The sequence below is a fragment of the Staurois parvus genome, unplaced genomic scaffold (genome assembly GCF_062004578.1).
Source record: "Staurois parvus isolate SC_StPar_1 unplaced genomic scaffold, SC_StPar_1.0 ptg001208l, whole genome shotgun sequence".
In the NCBI taxonomy this organism is placed as follows: Eukaryota; Metazoa; Chordata; class Amphibia; order Anura; family Ranidae; genus Staurois; species Staurois parvus.
The window spans coordinates 279,392-298,562 of NW_028319004.1; the positions used below are offsets into that span (position 1 = coordinate 279,392).

General features: G+C 48.3%; 1 protein-coding gene across 2 annotated transcripts; it reads right to left on the reverse strand.

Moving 5' to 3' along the window:
• Window positions 1-332: 332 nt before the first annotated feature.
• On the reverse strand, window positions 333-9,469 carry LOC149438162 (uncharacterized). 2 transcript variants are annotated; one of them, XM_089660169.1, is made up of 8 exons: window positions 9,203-9,469; window positions 8,951-9,092; window positions 7,883-8,680; window positions 7,703-7,789; window positions 7,551-7,616; window positions 1,645-1,709; window positions 1,484-1,549; window positions 333-1,107 (listed from the first exon to the last, which is right to left on the reverse strand). In XM_089660169.1, the coding sequence occupies exons 1-8, from the start codon at window positions 9,452-9,454 to the stop codon at window positions 607-609; spliced, it is 1,977 nt and encodes a 658-aa protein (XP_089516295.1). In that variant the 5' UTR covers window positions 9,455-9,469; the 3' UTR covers window positions 333-606. The 2 variants fall into 2 exon arrangements, with proteins under 2 accessions (XP_089516295.1, XP_089516296.1); XM_089660170.1 differs by lacking the exon at window positions 1,484-1,549.
• Between the last annotated feature and the right edge of the window lie 9,702 nt (window positions 9,470-19,171).

The following is a 19,171-nucleotide window of genomic DNA, read 5'->3' on the forward strand; positions in this document are numbered from 1 at the left end:
TAATTCTAAGCTCCCTTGGGGCAGCCAAATGGTTAGCAGATAATGGCCAACCGCTACATGTGCCAGAGAACTTGTGTGATGGGGAACAGCTAAAACTATTTGCAGGACAGACCACCAGGTGAAAACAGCAGAAAGGCCAAAGAGTCTAACCACCAATGCCTCTGGAAGGGTCACCTTTTAGTTTTCTTTCTGAAGTGCTGCTTTTTTAGTGTTCGCTATTTGGAATTATTGGTAGCCATACTCAGAAAAGCACCTGTGTTGGATTCCCTACATGACCAAGCCACCATTATTACCCCAAATGCATTTCTGACAATTTGAAAGACACGTTCTGCTACTTTCCAAATAATGTTTATTACAAAAAAAATACAAAATGAATGGGTGGGTGTGACGGTTGGGGGGGTACAGTGTGTGGGGGGGCTGGGAAAGAGTGGTGGGGAGGGAGTGCAGGGGGAGGGGTTTAATAGGGGGAATGGAAGACTGAGAATGTGGGGAGGGGCATTTGAGGGCTGAGGAGAGTGGGCAGGATGTGGAAGGTAAGGGTGGAAACGGGATTGAGAGGAGGGGCATGTAGAAATAAGGGGAGGGGGTGTGAAAGTGGGGGTGTGGTCAAGGGGAGTGTGAGGAAGGTGCAGAAGAGGGATCCATGGGGAAGGAGGCATACTGGTCTTCAGGTGGGGTTTCTTGAGGGGGTTGCTCCAGAGTGGGTATTTCCAGAATCGGCACCTCCAAAGCTTGTTCCCCTGCTGCTTCCCCGGCACTTTCTACAGGGGAACTCTGTGGCAACCTTGGCATTGGCCCCAAACTACTACTGCACAGGGGTTGGGAGCCTCTGGCTGAAGGTGCATTTTGTTCAGGACCTGCTTGACATAAGGCCCGGATATCATGACTAAGGTCCTGCAACGCTGCAGTCTGCTCCCTGACCGAGGTGAGAACTTCAAGCAGGGCTTCATGTTGGAGCCCCAGTAACCTTTCTATATTACTGGATGCATTAGAAAGCCTCCTTTGCTCCCATAATCTCTCCATGTTGAACACCAGCCTTTCCCCAAGCTTGAGAAGGGGGCCGGGTCCAGGTGGACGGGGTGCCGATCCAGCTGCATCCAATGTTGGCTACAAAGAGAAACAAACAAAAAAGAAAGAGTGTTTAACACACAGCACAAGCATACAGTAGGACAGGGGCCTCGTCTGACATCAAACACTAGATCATGTTCTTGTCCCACCCCTAGGACCAGGTATTGGTGAATGCCTTTCCCTGACACATTACACTGGATGAACATTTGACTGAAATGAATGGTTTGGCATCTTTACCCAGACTGATACCTTCCTGCTGATTTGTCACCTGCACATCACTCCCTCCAGCTCCTGACTAAGCAATAATCCGAAAAAAGTAAGTTACACATCACGTTGCCAAATCCTGCCCAGCCAGGAACGGAGTTATACTCTAAATGGGTGACTCATTAGGGAGAACATCTTTAGCATCTCTTACCGGATGTTCAGGCAACTCAGGTGGAGGTGACGGCATTTCACACAAGTTTGGAGTGCCTGAACTTCCCTGCACCACAAAACAAAAACAAATGCATGACATTTCCCAAATACACATTCAACATGCATTTGTACATCCCCACCCCATTACAGCAGTTCCCGTACCCCAACATCAGATGCAGATTCTTCTCCCACTCCAAAAGCTGGGGCCTCCAGGGGCAAAAGATGATCTGCAAATAGAGTTCAAGATGCTGATTAGCAACAGATACTAGTTAGGCTGTATGTATGATGTGACATTTGTGACCAAGGTTTGAGGGATTGCTCATTGGTATGTTCTTCACTCATTTATCCAGACAAATAGGACACTGGCAGCCACAGCCCAGGAGACTGTTTGAGAGAAGAAAGCGGCATGGTAAGGCTCAGGAGCAGGGGCCACAAGAATGAGGGGCCACCTTTCCTGCCAAACAAGGAGGCAGATGTGTTAGGATGGCTCCATTATGCCCATAAGCTACTGCAGCCATTTTGACTATGGGCTTCAAACATCAAAACAAAATATATAACATTTTTCGTTAAGGCAACATTCCAAAAAGGATTTGGACAAAATCAAAAACAAAATGGGTCAAATCAAATATAAATGTTCCCCAAAATATTTCCAAAGCCAGACAAACACATGTAAATGAATCCAAAAGAAATGAAACTCTACTGCATGCTGGACAGACTGCAAGCATACACCCTGGGAAATACCCGCTGGACTATCGACAACCAAGCCTCTCACCACTCCTATCCGCCCTCCTGGGCACCCCCCTAAAATGCCTCTTCCACTCGTCCTTCTCATTTTCCTCTCCTCCGTTCCCAAAATCCATTCACTATATCCCTCTGCTCCTCCCAAACAATTGTATATTGTGTCCTCACTGCTTCCTTCACCCCTCTACGGCACCCACCACCTCCTCCTATTACTCCACTCTCCCACTGACCCCAACACCTCCACTAGTAGTTTCTCACGCTCCTGCACATCCCGCTACCATGCCACCTTCCTCACCCTTCTCCTCCTCCTAGCCGCGGGGGACATCTCTCTGAAGCCTGGCCCTCCACCACCTCCCTTACCCACACAACACCCTCCCGCCTCCATGTCCTGCCCCAACCCCCGCAACTTAGTATCTGTCCCCCTGCTCTCTAAAATCACCCCCCCGTATTCATGTGCACTCCTGAACGCTTGATCGGTGTGCAACAAGCTTACCGCCATCCACGACCTCTTTGTTTCCCGCTCCCTCAACCTCCTAGCGATCACGGAAACCTGGATCCAGCCCACTGAATCTACCTCCCCTGCTGCACTCTCCTATAGAGGTCTCACCTGGACCCACTCACCCAGGCCCAATGGTCGTGAAGGTGGTGGGGTTGGTCTGCTCCTGTCACCGCAGAGCACCTTCCGAGTCCTCCCAAACCCCCCCTCCCTATCCTTTTCCTCCTTCGAGGCCTACTGCGTCAGACTATTCTCCCCAACCCCCCTGAAGATTGCTGTGATATACCGGCCTCCTGGATCCATATCTCGCTTCCTGGATGACTTTTCCTCCTGGCTACCCTTCTTCCTCTCCTCTGAGTTACCCACCATCATCCTTGGGGATTTCAACATCCCCGTCAACCCGGACACAGCCCGTCTCCTCCACTTAACTTCCTCCTTTACACTTGCACAGTGCATACAATCCACCACCCACTCCGAGGGAAATATCCTAGACCTTGTCTTCTCCAACCGCTGCGCTCCCCACGACCTCACTAACACCCCCTTCCCTCTCTCTGACCACAACCTGATTACCTTCTCTATCTCCTCGTCCTCCAACGCCTACCCCTCCAAATGTCATACTACTACCAGCCTTAACCTCCACAACCTTAACCCTGCCCCCCTCCACTCTGCAGCTGATCAACTCCACGACAGCATCCTCCCCCTGTCCTGCCCCGACTTGGCTATGACTGTCTACAACAACGCGCTGTCAACAGCCCTTGACTCACTAGCGCCTTTAACCACACACAACATCAAACCCTGACCGCTCCAGCAGACTGATCACACCTAAACCCTCAAACGACACAGTCATGCCCTGGAGCGACTATGACGCAAAACCAAATCCCAACAAGCCTTCACCCGCTACAAATCTGCCTTCCACACCTACACCTCCTCCCTCCACGCAGCCAAACAAGCCTACTTCCTGACCCTCATCAAGGCCCTCTCCTCCAATCCTCGCCGACTCTTCTCCACCTTCAACTCTCTACTCTCGCCACCCCCACCTCCACCCAGCACCTCACTCACCGCCCTTGAGATTGCCAATCACTTCAGAAACAAGATTGACACAATTCGCAAGGACATTGCCACAACTCACACGCCCTCTCAACCCGTCCCCTCTCACACAGCTACCCCCTCATCCCCCCTCTCCCTCGACATAACCCACAGGGACGTCATCACTGCTCAAACTCCCTCCAACCCCGTTCCCCCTCACTCAGCTACCCCCTCATCACCCCTCTCCCACGGCCCCACCACTGCTCTGACCTCCACTTCCACCCCACCCTTCATTCCTCATACTGAAGCCCCCTCAACACTCCACACCTTTGACCTTACTACCATCGAGGAAGTCTCCAAGATCCTCTCTGATGCCTGCCTCACCACCTGCCCCCTCGACCCTATCCCCTCACAATTCCTACGACCTCCCTCCCCCTCCATCCTACGCACCCTCACCCACATCTTCAATCTCTCCCTCCCCTCCGGCACTTTCCCCTCCCTTCTGAAACATGCACACATCACCCCCATACTTAAAAAGCCCTCCCTGGACCCCAATGACCAGAACAACCTCAGACCCATCTCCCTGCTCCCATTTACAGTCAACCCCTTGAGCGCCTAGTCTACACCCGCCTAGGCTCACACCTCAGCGACAACAACCTCCTCGATCCCCTACAATCTGGCTTCCGTCCCCTACACTCCACCGAAACTGCCTTACTCAAACTCTCCAACGACCTGCTAACAGCCAAAGCTAATGGCCACTATTCAGTACTCCTACTCCTTCACCTCTCTGCGGCCTTTGACACAGTCGACCACCCCCTCCTCCTATAAAAACTACACTCCCTCGGCCTCAGAGATTCTGCTCTCTCCTGGCTCTCATCCTGTCACAACGCTCTTTCAGCGTTACCTATAATGCTACCACCTCCCCCTCACTCCCCCTCTCTGTTGGGGTCCCTCAAGGCTCTGTCCTCGGGCCCCTTCTCTTCTCCATCTACACCTCCTCCCTTGGCCAACTCATACACTCTCATGTCTTCAACTACCACTTATATGCCGACCACACACAAATCTATCTCTCAACCCCCCACCTCATCCCCTCGGTCTCCGCCCGAATCACACACCTACTGAACGACATATCTAACTGGATGTCACTCCACTTCCTTAAACTGAACCTCTCCAAGACCGAGTTTCTTGTCTTCCCCCCAGCCCGGACACCACCCCCCATTGACTTCTCCGTCACATCCAACAACGCAAATATCAAACCAGCCCCGCAGGCCAGAGTACTTGGTGTCATTCTGGACTCCAACCTATCCTTCCAGCCCCAAGTCCAATCTTTAACAAGCTCGTGCAGACTCCACCTCCGCAACATGCAGACTCCACCTCCGCAACATCGCCAAAATCCGCACGTTCCTAACCCCAGAAACCACTAAACAGCTCATCCACTCCCTCATCATATCACGACTCGACTACTGCAACTCCCTCCTCACTGGCCTGCCTCGCCGCTGGCTATCCCTGCTTCAGTCGATCCTGAATATGGCTGCCAGACTCATTCACCTTTCCAACCACTCCATCTCCGCCACCCCCCTCTGCCAATCCCTCCACTGGCTTCCGATTGTGCAACGGATCAAATTCAAAATCCTAACACTGACGTACAAAGCCGTCCACCATACTGCCCCGAACTACATCACTGACCTAATATCCAAGTACCATCCAACACGCACACTCCGCTCCTCACAAGACCTCCTTCTCTCTAGTTCCCTGGTCTCCTCCTCCCATGCCCTCCTCCAGGACTTCTCCAGGGTGTCATCCATCCCCTGGAACTCCCTGCCCCAACCCATCAGATTATCACCTACTCTCCTCTCCTTTAGGTGCACCCTGAAACCCACCTCTTCAGGGAAGCCTACCCCACCCCCTGCTAACTTGCTGACCTCCTCCACTCTTCCTACCACTCCATCCCCCACAGCTATCTCCTCCTGTACCACTATCCCCTCCCTCCTAGATTGTAAGCTTGAAAGAGCAGGGCCCTCAATCCCCTCATGTTTTGCATTGTATTGTTATTGTTCTGCCCCCCTTTGTAATGTACAGCGCTGAGCGAACTATCGGCGCTTTATAAATACTGTATAATAATAATAATATAACTGTTGATCTGAAGAGAGCAAGAGCAATGCATCCAAAACTCCTTTAATCACTTTTAAACCACAGGTCTCCTGCAAACTCAATGTGAAAAAGAAAATTATTAACTCATGTGGCAGTCTCAGAGTATCCGAAAACATTAAACAGCCTTTCCTGATGATTGGAAGCTGTTTGAGCTACAAAGGGCGGGACTACTCAATATTGAACCCTACGGACTAAGACTGGGATGCCATTCAAGTTCATGTGTGTGGAAAGGAAGTCATCCCAGCAGTGTTGGCAATATAGTGTATTTGTCAATGAACAATAGATTAGTCTTTATGATGCCTTTTGGGCTTTAGGCGACTTCAATCCTGAGATACTCGGTGGATAAGTCTGACAAAGGAATAGATCTTCCTGCTAGTCATGCGATGTGCAAAACTCAGTCTAATTATTGGCCCCAAGTTTACATGAGAGGCCCAAAGTGACATTTTTTTTTGCTTTTATTTTTGATCTGGCTGAGTTTTTGGGCTTTGGGAAAATGGCTCCAAGAATACTCAGTCTTGGTATGTATTTTTTTTGGCCTTTACATTTGGAGCAATGAGAGAATGGTCACCGTCACTTGACAATTGGGTGAGTAGCAACATTTCTTGATGTTGACCTCAAGTTTTACGGTTTTTTTTGGTAATCTGCCGTGATCACATGGTAAAACGTTGCGGTGTTTGGCCTTTTACCACATCGCATGATCAGCTGTCTCCATAGGACACAGCAACCCCTGAGATGGCTGGGTGTGCACCCCCAGGGGCGTGCAGGAGGGCATGTTCTTGGAGGATGTCATAGGACGCCCTCCCCGGACTGTAGCCAAATGACAGCTACAGTGCGGGTGACAAGTGGTTAAACACTACTTTGGGAAAACTGCATCCTTAAGGGGGCCAATAAACTCATTGAATGGAAATGTAAACAATCATGAGCTCTTCTGGGCTTTAATTTTAACAAGGATTTGCCTGGAGACCTTAAAATGAGACTTACTGATTCCAAGTGAAGTGGAGGAATGTTGCCAGTTCTGCCACCCATAGTGGTGACCAAAGTGTGTTTGACCTTCCCTTTGTGTGGCTCAAACCTGAAGGTGAGCGGCACGATTGGGAGGTGATGGGTCCCTGTAGTGGATCATTTCCTGTATATTGAGCAGGCATGATATATGATGTCACTAAACACCAAACACATTGGATATTCTGGGACTGCCAGAGTTGAGCATGTTGACGTTGGTCAGATTACATGTATGTGTTTACATGCGTGGAATGTTTTTGTGTCTGAGAGAACTTGTGAAGTTGTGAGGGCGAGTCTGATTTGGAACGCTCAGGAGATGTCAGCTAGTTAGTGATGTTTGGAACTTTATTGCCCTCATCAGTTAGTTCCCCCATTTGGTTTGGTGGGGTTACCTGCTTTTCTTGGTCTGGGGAAACTGGTCCCAGGACATTTGGCAGGGATTAGACACATTTCTGTGTGGTAACAGTTTTCCACACTGATTTCTCTAGGGGTTTGAGAGCAATACAGTGAGGAACCCCAGAAATGCAGCGTGTTGTGGAGATATATTTGTGGTCACACAGAGTTTAGCATTGGTTTGTTCTGCATTCCTAAGAGGATGCTCATTGGCTCATCCTGAGTGATTATGATTGTTGTAGACAAGCACATTAATACATACCCAGATCTTCCTCCTGGCCCGACTGCAGTGGGGGGAGCCGCTCCTCCTCCTCCTGCTGATGTTGTGCTGTGAATAGGACATTGACATGTGAGATGTTTGATGTTCTAGCAGTCTGTTCAACATTACGGGGTGCATTCCCAATGAGTACTTACCAGGAGGGAACACCTCTGGATCAGTGTATGCAAGATCTGGCTTGTCCTCTGATGGTCTGGCTGGGGCTGCCCCTGCCTCGGGATAGGCTACAACACAAGACAAAATGAACAACAAATGGTAAATGTTAAAAAGATAACACAGCTTTGAAGACACAATATGGACATGTGTAGTGTACTTACCACTGTGGCAATCATCAGTATCTCCATGAGCCGTCACCCCAAAAATCGCGTTGAGGCGAATGATCGGCAGAAGTGCCAGTTCTGCCTGAGACAGGTCCTGCAGATGGTCAGGGTCCACCCCATGCCTTGTAACATGCCCCTGCTGAGCCCACAGAGTCAGCTTCTCCTTTAAACTCCGCCTCAGATCACGCATACGCTTCTTCACATTCTTGAGGTCCCGATGTGCCATCCTGCCCACTGCATTTACGGCCACCGTGATTTCCTTCCACAGACGGTCCCTTGCTGCCTGACCGCTGCGGGAGGACCTGGGCCCCGAGATGCATTTAGCCCGATCTACATAAGCAACCACCAGGGCCCAGATCTCATCATGGGAGAAGGGTGGAAACTTGGGCTGGGACTGGGCCCGGGTCTGGGACCTTCCGCTTCTCCTAAATATCCCTTCTCTTGGGCTCCACGGGGAGGCAGCAGCCCCAGGTGAGGTCCTCAGCTCAGCTTCCACTTTTTTTCTGAAGGAAAACTGGCCCCTTCTGCCACCAGTTTGTGACCCCTTCACACCACAGCCAGACCTCTGGCCCACCCTAGCCCTAGTGGACCCCTTGGCCCCAGTAGCTCCCCTGGCATCATGGCCAGGGGGAGGCCCAGTGTCCCACTTGGCACTACGGCCCCCCCTGGAAGCCTGGCCTCTTTGCCCCCTTGGGGTTGCCATGGGAGGACAAGTGGGCAGGAAGTCTGGCTGGGTGCTGTTTGCAGCAGCAGCAGGTCCTAAGTGTTGGTAAGTCCGTGTGTTAGTGTGGAAATCTGCAACAGAAAAAGGGACATAAGGGCAAGGGTCAGTTGTCTGGGTCATAAGACTGGAAGAATTGCTCTGTCAGAGATTTTGCAAGACCAGGGCATGGGAAAGAAGGTCCAAGACCCAAATGCCAAGTGCCAAGTCAAGCAACGTCTATGGTGAAAATCAACATTTTGCTGCCAGCTGAAGCCCAGAACCTCCATAAATCCAGTCTAGATACATAAATTGTGTCTGCAGCACAGAGAAGGAAGATTATCCGAGAGAAATCCATGACCCACCTGTGCTGATCTCTGTAGGAGTGTCCTCCTCTATAAATGTCCCCGTTATTCCATCCTCCTCCATAGACTGCTGATCATCCCTCACATACGCCTCTTCTTCTTCTGCTTTCACCTCAAATTCTATATCGATTGGATCTCCACTCTAAATCAAGGAAATGAGAGGAAATATCATCTGTAAAATGTAAGGTCACATAAAAAAACTCCACACATTGTCTCCATGAGTCCATGTTCTAGATGCTCCATCCCACCAACCTTGTAACAGTGAGGGATGATGTGACCTTCCGGTGTGGAATCCCAAGAATACAGAGGATGGGGACATCTCTCTGGTGGGTTCCTGTAGCTGGATGACTCCACCATGGTGTCCTGGTACAGATCTTTGTGTTCTCTTAGAAGCTCTGACTCCTCCATCCCCCCATCCTCATCCTCCTCCTCTTTTATCTCTTCTTTAACCTCAACTTTAGGATCTCTCAGGTTTCCACTCTGAATATATAATAAAAATGACATCAATGGCAACAATGCAGATAATGTACAGATCCTAATGATACTATCAGTGATTGTTCCTCATCTACCTGATGATGGTGAGGGATGGTGTGACCTTCCTGTGTGGAATCCCGGGAATACAGAGGACGGGGACATCTCTCTGGTGGGTTCCTGGTATTAGGTGGCTCCATCATATCCTTGTGTCCTTCTGAAAACTCCTCCATCACTCCATACTCCTCATCCTCCTCTTTATACTCTTCTTTAACATCAATATTATCATCCCCGAGGATTCCACTCTGAAAGATATAATAAAACATTCATTGTAACAAACATGCTGTGTATAAATCACAACTACCAATAATTTTGGTTAATCTATATGTCCTATGACATCACAGTGACCTCACAGCTCCTCCTCCCAATGTCCCTCCATCCAGAGTCACAGAATCCTATGACAGATAGACTCTGGATGGAGGGACATTTGGATTGGGAGATTTGAGGGGTCCTCTATATGAGGCTCCCATACAAATTAAATCATTGTTCCTGGGTGCGTCCTACCTCTCCTAAACTGAAGAGTGAACTTTGACCTTTACCATCCAGAAATCTGTCCGGAATCTGTGGAAGTAAGCTGTCATGTGATCAGGTGACGTGCGGAGGAACGGAGTGTAAATAGCAGACAATTGTCTCCAGAGCCCCTAATGGTGGGGATGGATTTGGCGGCGTGCTGGTGCCAAGTTTCCTCCCCCCAGGGTCACTGCAGGTGTGGAGAAAAGCTGTGTAAGAGGATATGGAGGAGAGATGAGGAGGAGATCCAGGAATCAGGAGAAAGGTCAGGGCAAGCAACAGACGAGCGCATCCAAGAGACCAAGCCGGGGTCACTACACAGAAAATCAATCCAAGGAAACAACAGGCAGGACGAGGAATAGCAAGAAGGAGCTGAGAGACAAATGAGAATATTGCTCAGCCAATGGGAGATGATCTCAGCATGACTTCCATCATGAAGGAGATGAGGGGGAGGGGAGGAAGTCACTGAAGGTGACCATAGATCCATGGAAATTCAGCTGGTTCAGCAGGGATCGCTCACATTTCCATCCATGTGTGGCCACTGCCGGATAAAAGCCACTCCCCCAGCGGCTGCAGCCAATAGCTTCAGTGCTGATCTGTGTATTCTGAGAGCGGAGGAGTCCCCCCATTGTCAGAATACAAGAGTGCAGCGGGGAGGATTCCCCCATCCACCTCCAATGTGTGGATGGGGGAATCACTTCAGTTTTTATGGTCATCCCGCTGGCTGAACGATAAAACTGAACCATGTAGGCCAGCTTTGGGAGCAAATATATTATCATCAACTCCTCCCCCTGAAGGGGTTCATCTACGTATTACCTCCTCTGCTGCCAGATCCAGGAATGTCTCCTCTCTGCTTCTTCCTGATTCACCTCTCCCCTGGAACTTCCTGTCTGTACCTGACATCACTTCCTGTCTGTACCTGACATCACTTCCTGTCTTCCATAGAGACTTCCTGTCTGGGTAGAAGTGAGATCCCCACCTTGTGGAGCTCAGAGGAACTGCAGCCCCGAGAAGCGTCTGGTAGTGTGACCCCGGCCTTGTGCTGGGTGTGTATGGACTGTAGATCCTTATAGAGGGGTCACCTCCTCTCCCACCAAGGGGGACAGAAATATATGACTGCTCGGGGGAGGGGTTTTGGCCCCTTTGATTTTGCAGTAACATTGATTGCAGATTTAGTCCTGTAGAACATCTGGTATATGGATACAAAGCCCCCCAGCTGGGAGTAAAGGGTGGAAATGGCTGGTGACCCCCAGATTTGGGCAATGATGTCATCACTATAAATGGATAAAACCCGCGCTATGTGTAACAACTCCAAACCTACAAAAACCTTCTAGCGGACTGCTGCTGTAACAAAGGGAAGGATTCCCTGTCATCTAGAAGAGCATTATGTGTCACAGCGCTGTCCTATTGTGTGTGCACAGAAATCATCACAAATACACTACAAATATGTGGAGACATTCAGAGATAAAGAGCTCGGGGCTCCAAATCCTATTCTCTGCACATCCACTGCTTCCACTTTACACCCACTTCATTGGTCTTATGGGGTTTATCAATAAATGAAGGAAACTGAACCGTGTGCAAATCCATCCACAACATAAAGTGCTTTGTGCTCAAGATGCTGCTCCCTGCACATCCACTGCTTCCACTTTACACCCACTTCATTCATCTCATCAGATTTGCTGCTATAGGAAATCATTTAAAATGATCATAAAAACAATTCTGCAGCTAATTGGTCACTAGGATTACTTTTACATGAAAGCCGACCACCAGCTAATAAACCAGCACTAGAAGGATGGCTGTAGCTGCAAGCATCCTCCCGGTATAACCACTCCAAGTCCAGCGACGTTCCAGTACATTGCTGGTCCATGTTGGACATATATGTACCAGCAGAGAACACGGACATACGATGAATCGGGTCTGCGGACCAATATGACTGCAATTCATTCTTTTCTGTAATGTCCATGTTGAGGGTTCGACCCAAAAATGTTTTAATTTCATAAACGGTGATAGAGTTCCATGTGAATTGTGTGACAAGAGCTGAATTTGGGTGTCGCCATGTATTGTGGTGTATAAATTGCCTTGGCCCACAATTGGTACAAATCTTCTGTGAAGAACAGTGGAGGGGCTGAACACTAGTGCTGGCAGTGACCGGGCCGATCCGGCTAACACTGAGTATTGGGGACACTATACAAAGCCGGCACTAGTATAGTTCTGTTCATGATCAATATATTGATCCGTACAAACACTATACTAGTAATGGCGGTGATCAGCGACCTATAGCGTGAGTGCGACAGTGTGCGGCCAATCTAACGCCAGCTGACCCTGGCTGGGAGGGGCTTACTGACCCTGACACTATGTGATGTCACTAGTGGCAGGAATACAGAGATCAGTGAAACATTCTATATACTGACACTGTACTAATGGCACTGGCTGGGTGACGGGGCAATCAAAGGGTTAAATGTGCTAATCTAACATGTGTGTACAATGTAGTGGTGCTATTACTCGGTGCCGTGTTCTCTCTTCTCTCTCCGGACCGACCGGGGGGGGCAGCAGGGGGTGCAGGTGCACTGACACCGGAAGCGATGCAGATTACGTCACTTTGCCAAGAGCTGCTGCTCGCCCACAAAATTCGGGTAAGTGGTTGGCAAGTAGTTAAAAAAAACCTTAAAAATGTTTAAAACAAAATTCTCAATATGGTATTTAACTTTTTTTTTTAATACTTGTATCAGAATAGTAGGATGTTACCATAGTAACCATTGTACTACTGTGGGGGGAGGGGGGTGATCAGGGATTTTGTTTCCACACTTTTCTTTGCTGTAGAAATAATGGTCATTTCTCCTGCAATGCAAAGCTTGCTGTCAGAACCGAACTCATTCATCAACTGTCATTAAGTTAGCTTTTTGACAGCTCAAGATAATGATCTGTGATTGGTTGGAGCTGGTCACATGGTACAGGGTGCTGTGATTGGCCCCATGTATCATGTGACAGCTGTGGGCCAATCACAGCTCACTAGGAGGAGAAGCAGAGCTGTTATGAATGAGATTGATTCATAATAACTGCTTACATTGGGATCACCTAGAGATCACATGATCACCGGGTCACAATCACTGGGATCTTCATTCCGCTGTATCCACCAGACACAGCAGTCGGGGGGGAGGGGAGCGCTGTGTGCCGGCTCGGGTGCGCACCCCCCTCCTGTGTTAGTACAGCCAGAGTGACGTACAAGTACATTGCTTTGCCTGTAGCTGCCGCCTGGCCACAATACATTGCGGGTGGGAAGCGGGTAATCTAGGACTAAGGATTCCAAGCTCACTCCTTGGGCCATGATATCATCCAGGCAAGAAATGTAAGTTCTGTGTTCCAATTATGAGGTGACAACAGCATAGAGTGCTTTCAGGATAATGGACAAAGGTAGACAAGCATTGCATGCTGTTGTTGTGTGAAGCAAGTCTGTCTCCTTTTTTATTACAGATAATACATTTTGTTTGGCTTTTTCTACATTGTTCCCCGATCCTGACATTCGTGGCCTCCTGGGCTGGATGTGCTGCTGGATCCAGGCCCTGGAGCAAGCCCTGGAGGTGGAACCAGATGAGGACCAGCCAAGCCTTGGAGCCTATTTCAGGCAGCAATTTTAGTTTAGTTACAATTTTTTATGATGTTTTATAGTTTTCTATTGATTGTTGGTAATAAATGTTCTATTTCTCTTGGACAGAGCCCTGTGTTGTGTCTTCTTCAGCCTTTGCAGGTCGGCAATCTTCTTCATTGCAGTTGGAGCTGATCTGCATGTCCCTAAAGCATTGCAGGACTCTGCTAGCTCCAGCTGCACTGGACAATCTTGCTTACCTGGAATTTCTGGTAATGTCCAAACGAAGTGTTTTCTGGCAAGTCCAGCTTTAGGACTGTAGCAGATAGGATTGCATGTTTCCGAGAGGTAAACCAGCTCCTTCCATCCTAAGCTGGGATACATAAAGATTGAAGTTGTCTGCTTGCTGTCTGCAGCTACTCCCAATCTTGGTTTGCTTCCTCTTGTGAAATGCTGCAACACTTTACACAGAACACTCCATTCACGTTACATTGTTCACGTTTGGAGTAGCTCTTCATTCCATCCAGGGACTTCTACATAGCTTGGTGGAGTGTAGTTGTGCAGACTGCCAAAAGGGGGTGCAGCCAAGTAGACAATGTGTGGGGGATCCTGTGGCCCAACTCTGTCAAGATGTCTCCCATCACCTCATCTCTAGTTGGGATTGGCATTACACAGAAGTCACATGACTTGAAAGCTGCTCTTGGATGGACTATCAGTTATGGATGAGACCAGTTACATGCAATGTCCCCCAGAAAAGAAGGGGCCCTAATGGTCAAATTGTCTATCTGCTCCACACATACCACTTGGATCCAACGTGTTGCTCATTCACATGTCAGTGTTTTGACAACAAGAGGTGGGGAGGGAATGAAGTGAGGAACAAGTGTCCACTGGGCACATAAATTCCATAGGCACACACGTCTAGAATCAGGCAGCTAAAGATCCTATGCTCCCCAACCAATCTCGGGACAAGATGTTACACGGGGTGTAAAGCAAACTTAGTCTGGGTCCAGTTAGTCCAGCATAATGATAGTCCAAACAACAGAAGGCCTTCTTCTTATTCTCCCAACTTTTCTGTGTCTCTAGCATTCCTTGGCAGGCTTACTGTAAGTTGTGTCCTGGTGTCACGCCTGGTGTCCTGGATATTACACACTTCTTGTATAGTGTGTGTCAATGAAGTAGCACAGGGAACATGTTTGGACAGCAGTGTCAGTCTCTGGGGAGGTGAGTGTTCCATGCAGGAGTCTTGGCCAAAATCAGCACCCCAAAAAGACAAAAGCTAGCCGACACTTAGAAAACAAGCTGCAATATTGTGTGTTCCCATATTGGGGAACGTTAGCCTTGCCCACAGAGTCCACTGATAATTCTAAGCTCCCTTGGGGCAGCCAAATGGTTAGCAGATAATGGCCAACCGCTACATGTGCCAGAGAACTTGTGTGATGGGGAACAGCTAAAACTATTTGCAGGACAGACCACCAGGTGAAAACAGCAGAAAGGCCAAAGAGTCTAACCACCAATGCCTCTGGAAGGGTCACCTTTTAGTTTTCTTTCTGAAGTGCTGCTTTTTTAGTGTTCGCTATTTGGAATTATTAGTAGCCATACTCAGAAAAGCGCCTGTGTTGGATTACCGACACGACCAAGCCTCCATTATTACCCCAAATGCATTTCTGACAATTTGAAAGACACGTTCTGCTACTTTCCAAATAATGTTTATTACAAAAACATACAAAATGAATGGGGAGGAGGAGGCTGTTGCTGCTGCAGAGGGGGAGGGTGTGAGGGTTGGGGGGGTACAGTGTGTGGGGGGGCTGGGAAAGAGTGGTAGGGAGGGAGTGTTTGGGGAGAGGTTGAATGGGGGGAATGGAAGACAGGGAGAATGTGGGGAGGGGCATTTAAGGGCTGAGGAGAGTGGGCAGGACGTGGAAGGTAAGGGTGGAAATGGGATTGAGAGGAGGGGCATGTAGAAACAAGGGGAGGGGGTGTGAAAGTGGGGGTGTGGTCAAGGGGCAAAGTGGAGTGTGAGGAAGGTGCAGAAGAGGGATCCATGGGGAAGGAGTCATACTGGTCTTCAGGTGGGGTTTCTTGAGGGGGCTGCTCCAGAGTGCGTAGTTCCAGAATCAGCACCTCCAAAGCTTGTTCCTCTGCTGCTTCCCCGGCACTTTCTACAGGGGAACTCTGTGGCAACCTTGGCATTGGCCCCAAACTACTACTGCACGGGGGTTGGGAGCCTCTGGCCGAAGGTGCATTTTGTTCAGCCCCTGCTTGACATAAGGCCCAGATATCATGACTAAGGTCCTGCAATGCTGTAGTCTGCTCCCTGACCGCGGTGACAAGTCCAAGCAGGGTTTCATGTTGGAGCACCAGTAACCTTTCTATATTATTGGATGCATTAGAAAGCCTCCTTTGCTCCCATAATCTCTCCATGTTCCCCAAGCTTGAGAAGGCGGCTGGGTCCAGGTGGACGGGGTGCCGATCCAGCCGCATCCAATGTTGGCTGCAAGGAGAAACAAACAAAAAAATGAAAGAGTGTTTAACACACAGCACAAGTGTACAGTAGGACAGGGGGCTCGTCTGACACCAAACACTAGATCATGTTCTTGTCCCACCCCTAGGACCAGGTATTGGTGAATGCCTTTCCCTGACACATTACACTGGATCAGCATTTGACTGAAATGAATGGTTTGGCATCTTTACCCAGACTGATACCTTCCTGCTGATTTGTCACATGCACATCAGTCCCTCCAGCTCCTGACTAAGCAATGATCCAAAAAAAGTTACACATCACGTTGCCAAATCCTGCCCAGCCAGGAACGGAGTTATACTCTAAATGGGTGACTCATTAGGGAGAACATCTTTAGCATCTCTTACCGGAGTTTCAGGCAACTCAGGTGGAGGTGACGGCATTTCATGCAAGTTTGGAGTGCCTGAACTTCCCTGCACCACAAAACCAAAAAAAAATGCATGACATTTCCCAAATACACATGTAACATGCATTTGTACATCCCCCACCCCATTACAGCAGTTCCCGTACCCCAACATCAGATGCAGATTCCTCTCCCACTCCAACAGCTGGGGCCTCCAGGGGCAAAAGATGATCTGCAAATAGAGTTCAAGATGATGATTAGTAACAGATACTAGTTAGGCTGTATGTATGATGTGACATTTGTGACCAAGGTTTGAGGGATCGCTCATTAGTATGTTCTTCACTCAAGTTTATCCAGACAAACAGGACACTGGCAGCCACAGTCCAGGAGACTGGTAGGGAGTAGAAAGAGGCATGATAAGGCTCAGGAGCAGGGGCCACAAGAATGAGGGGCCACCTTTCCTGCCAAACAAGGAGGCAGATGTTAGGATGGCTCCATTATGCCCATAAGTTACTGCAGCCATTTTGACCATGGGCTTCAAACATTAAAGCAAAAGATATAACATTTGTTGTTAAGGCAACATTCCAAAAAGGATTCAATAGGTTACAGAAGGGTCACCCAGGGAAAAAAAGGGGTCAAATCAAATATAAACATTCCCCAAAATATTTCCAAAGCCAAACACATGTAAATGCACCCAAAAGAATTGTTGATATAACTGTTGATCTGAAGAGACCAAGAGCAATGCATCCAAAACTCCTTTAATCACTTTTAAACCGCAGACCTCCTGCAAACTCAATGTGAACAAGAAAATAAGTAATTCTTGTGGCAATCTCAGAATAGCTGAAAAGATTAAACAGCCTTTCCAGATGATTGGAAGCTGAGCTACAAAGGGCGGGACTACTCAATATTGAACCCTACGGACTAAGACTGGGATGCCATTGAAGTTCATGTGTGTGGAAAGGAAGTCATCCCAGCAGTGTTGGCAATATAGTGTATTTGTCAATGAACTATAGATTAGTCTTTATTTAGCTTTTTGGGCTTTAGGTGACTTAAATTCCAAGATTCTCGGTGGATAAGTCTGGCAAAGGAATAGATCTTCCTGCTAGTCATGTGATGTGCCAAAATGAAGCAGTCTAATTATTGGCCCCAGGTTTACATGAGAGGCCCAAAGCATTAGTTAGATTCCATTTTTTTGGGGGGGAGGAGCACTTTAAAATGATTTGCCCCTGGGGATTCCTTTTTCAAAAATTAGAAAATTGACATTTTTGTGTGATTTTATTTGGGATCTGGTTGGGTTTTTGGACTCTGGGAAAATGGCCTCAAGAATACTCAGTCTTGGTATGTATTTGATTTGGCCTCTACATTTTGAGCAATGGGAAAATGGTTGCCGTCAATTGGAACTTGACAATTGGGTGAGTAGCTACATTTCTTGATGTTGACCTCAAGTTTTACTATGCTGAAGTCCCAGATCACATGCTTCTGGTAGATCCCTACCTTCCATATCTGCTACTGGTTCCTGGCTTGCTCACTTCCTGGTGAGATGATCCTGAGAACTGCGACCTGGTACTAACACCAGCAAAATCCATCTCCACCATTAGGAGCTCTGGTGATACCAGTTAGTACTTAGACCCCGCACCTCAGGTGAGCCTGCGTCATTCCCAGGGGGACCTGCCTGTGTACCTATCCTGCTGGTTTCAGGTAAGCCTTACACTGCCGATCTTGGAGCCTGACCCCTGATCATGACAACGGAAATAGATCGTATCCATAGAGCTCTGGTCTTTGATCCTGACCCCTGATCATGACAACGGAAATAGATCGTATCCATAGAGCTCTGGTCCCTGTAAAACTGGATGGGCCTTCTCAAGACATAATCATTAAATCACATTTTTTTTTAAATTAAGGAGGCGGTGATGCGATACGCCAGGGAACATCCAGATTTGGAAATACATGGGCACAAGATTCAAGTCTTTGCAGATATTTCTCAAGCTACTATACTGAAATGGAGGAAGTTCAAGCCGTTGTTTTCATCTTTAATTCAAAGGGACATTCGTTATCAATGGAAATATCCATTTTGCTTACAATTTACTTACAATGGCAAATCCTACGCCTTTTCTACATTTTCTGAAGGAGAGAAACTTGCTGAATCTGGGCTTTATTTACCTTAGCCCCTCCCCACAGAACCAGCCCAGGGTTGACGGCCCTCCTCCCCCGCTTTCACTTCTGTGGTCACCCTTTTCAAGGAAGAAGAAACCTGCTACTCCACGTTAGGTCCTTTGAGGACCCTGCTGGCTACTAGTTGATTTCTATTGGGCGGGGACCTCTACACGGTCTTGTTATGGGACATTGGCCTCCGCCCTTGTTCTTCTTTGAATTGTTATTCCAAATATTATGTTTTTAATTTTATTTCTTTTTACCTGTTTACTGGCTAGATTGGATATATGTCAGGTATTCTATTTCTCTGGGGTTAGGAACCTTTCTTATACATGTCTGTTACAGACCCCATGGTGCTGGGAAGCGTCTATGTGCTCTTCCTAATTGGAAGACTCTCCCCACTGCTATGCTTTGGTGGAGACTCTTCCAGTCCTTGACCTTGTGTCTGGGTTATCTGGTGTTTTACTGTTTTATGCTGCATATCGTTGTTTTACCATTTGAACTGATGCCAGCCATTTTCTGGGCTCGGTGTCTTTTGTCTCTCCCCTATTTCTTCCTTATTTCCCTCACTTTTTTAAATTGTTT

What these genes read in the sequence shown, in the direction of transcription:
- LOC149438162 (XM_089660169.1), bottom strand. Translation starts at nt 9,454, where the DNA reads ATGTCATTTTTATTATATATTCAGAGTGGAAACCTGAGAGATCCTAAA. An exon ending in TCATCCCTCACTGTTACAAG is followed by an intron (nt 9,093 to 9,202) that starts GTTGGTGGGATG and finishes TCCTTGATTTAG; the next exon opens with AGTGGAGATCCAATCGATAT. An exon ending in AATCTGCATCTGATGTTGGG is followed by an intron (nt 1,550 to 1,644) that starts GTACGGGAACTG and finishes TTTGTGGTGCAG; the next exon opens with GGAAGTTCAGGCACTCCAAA.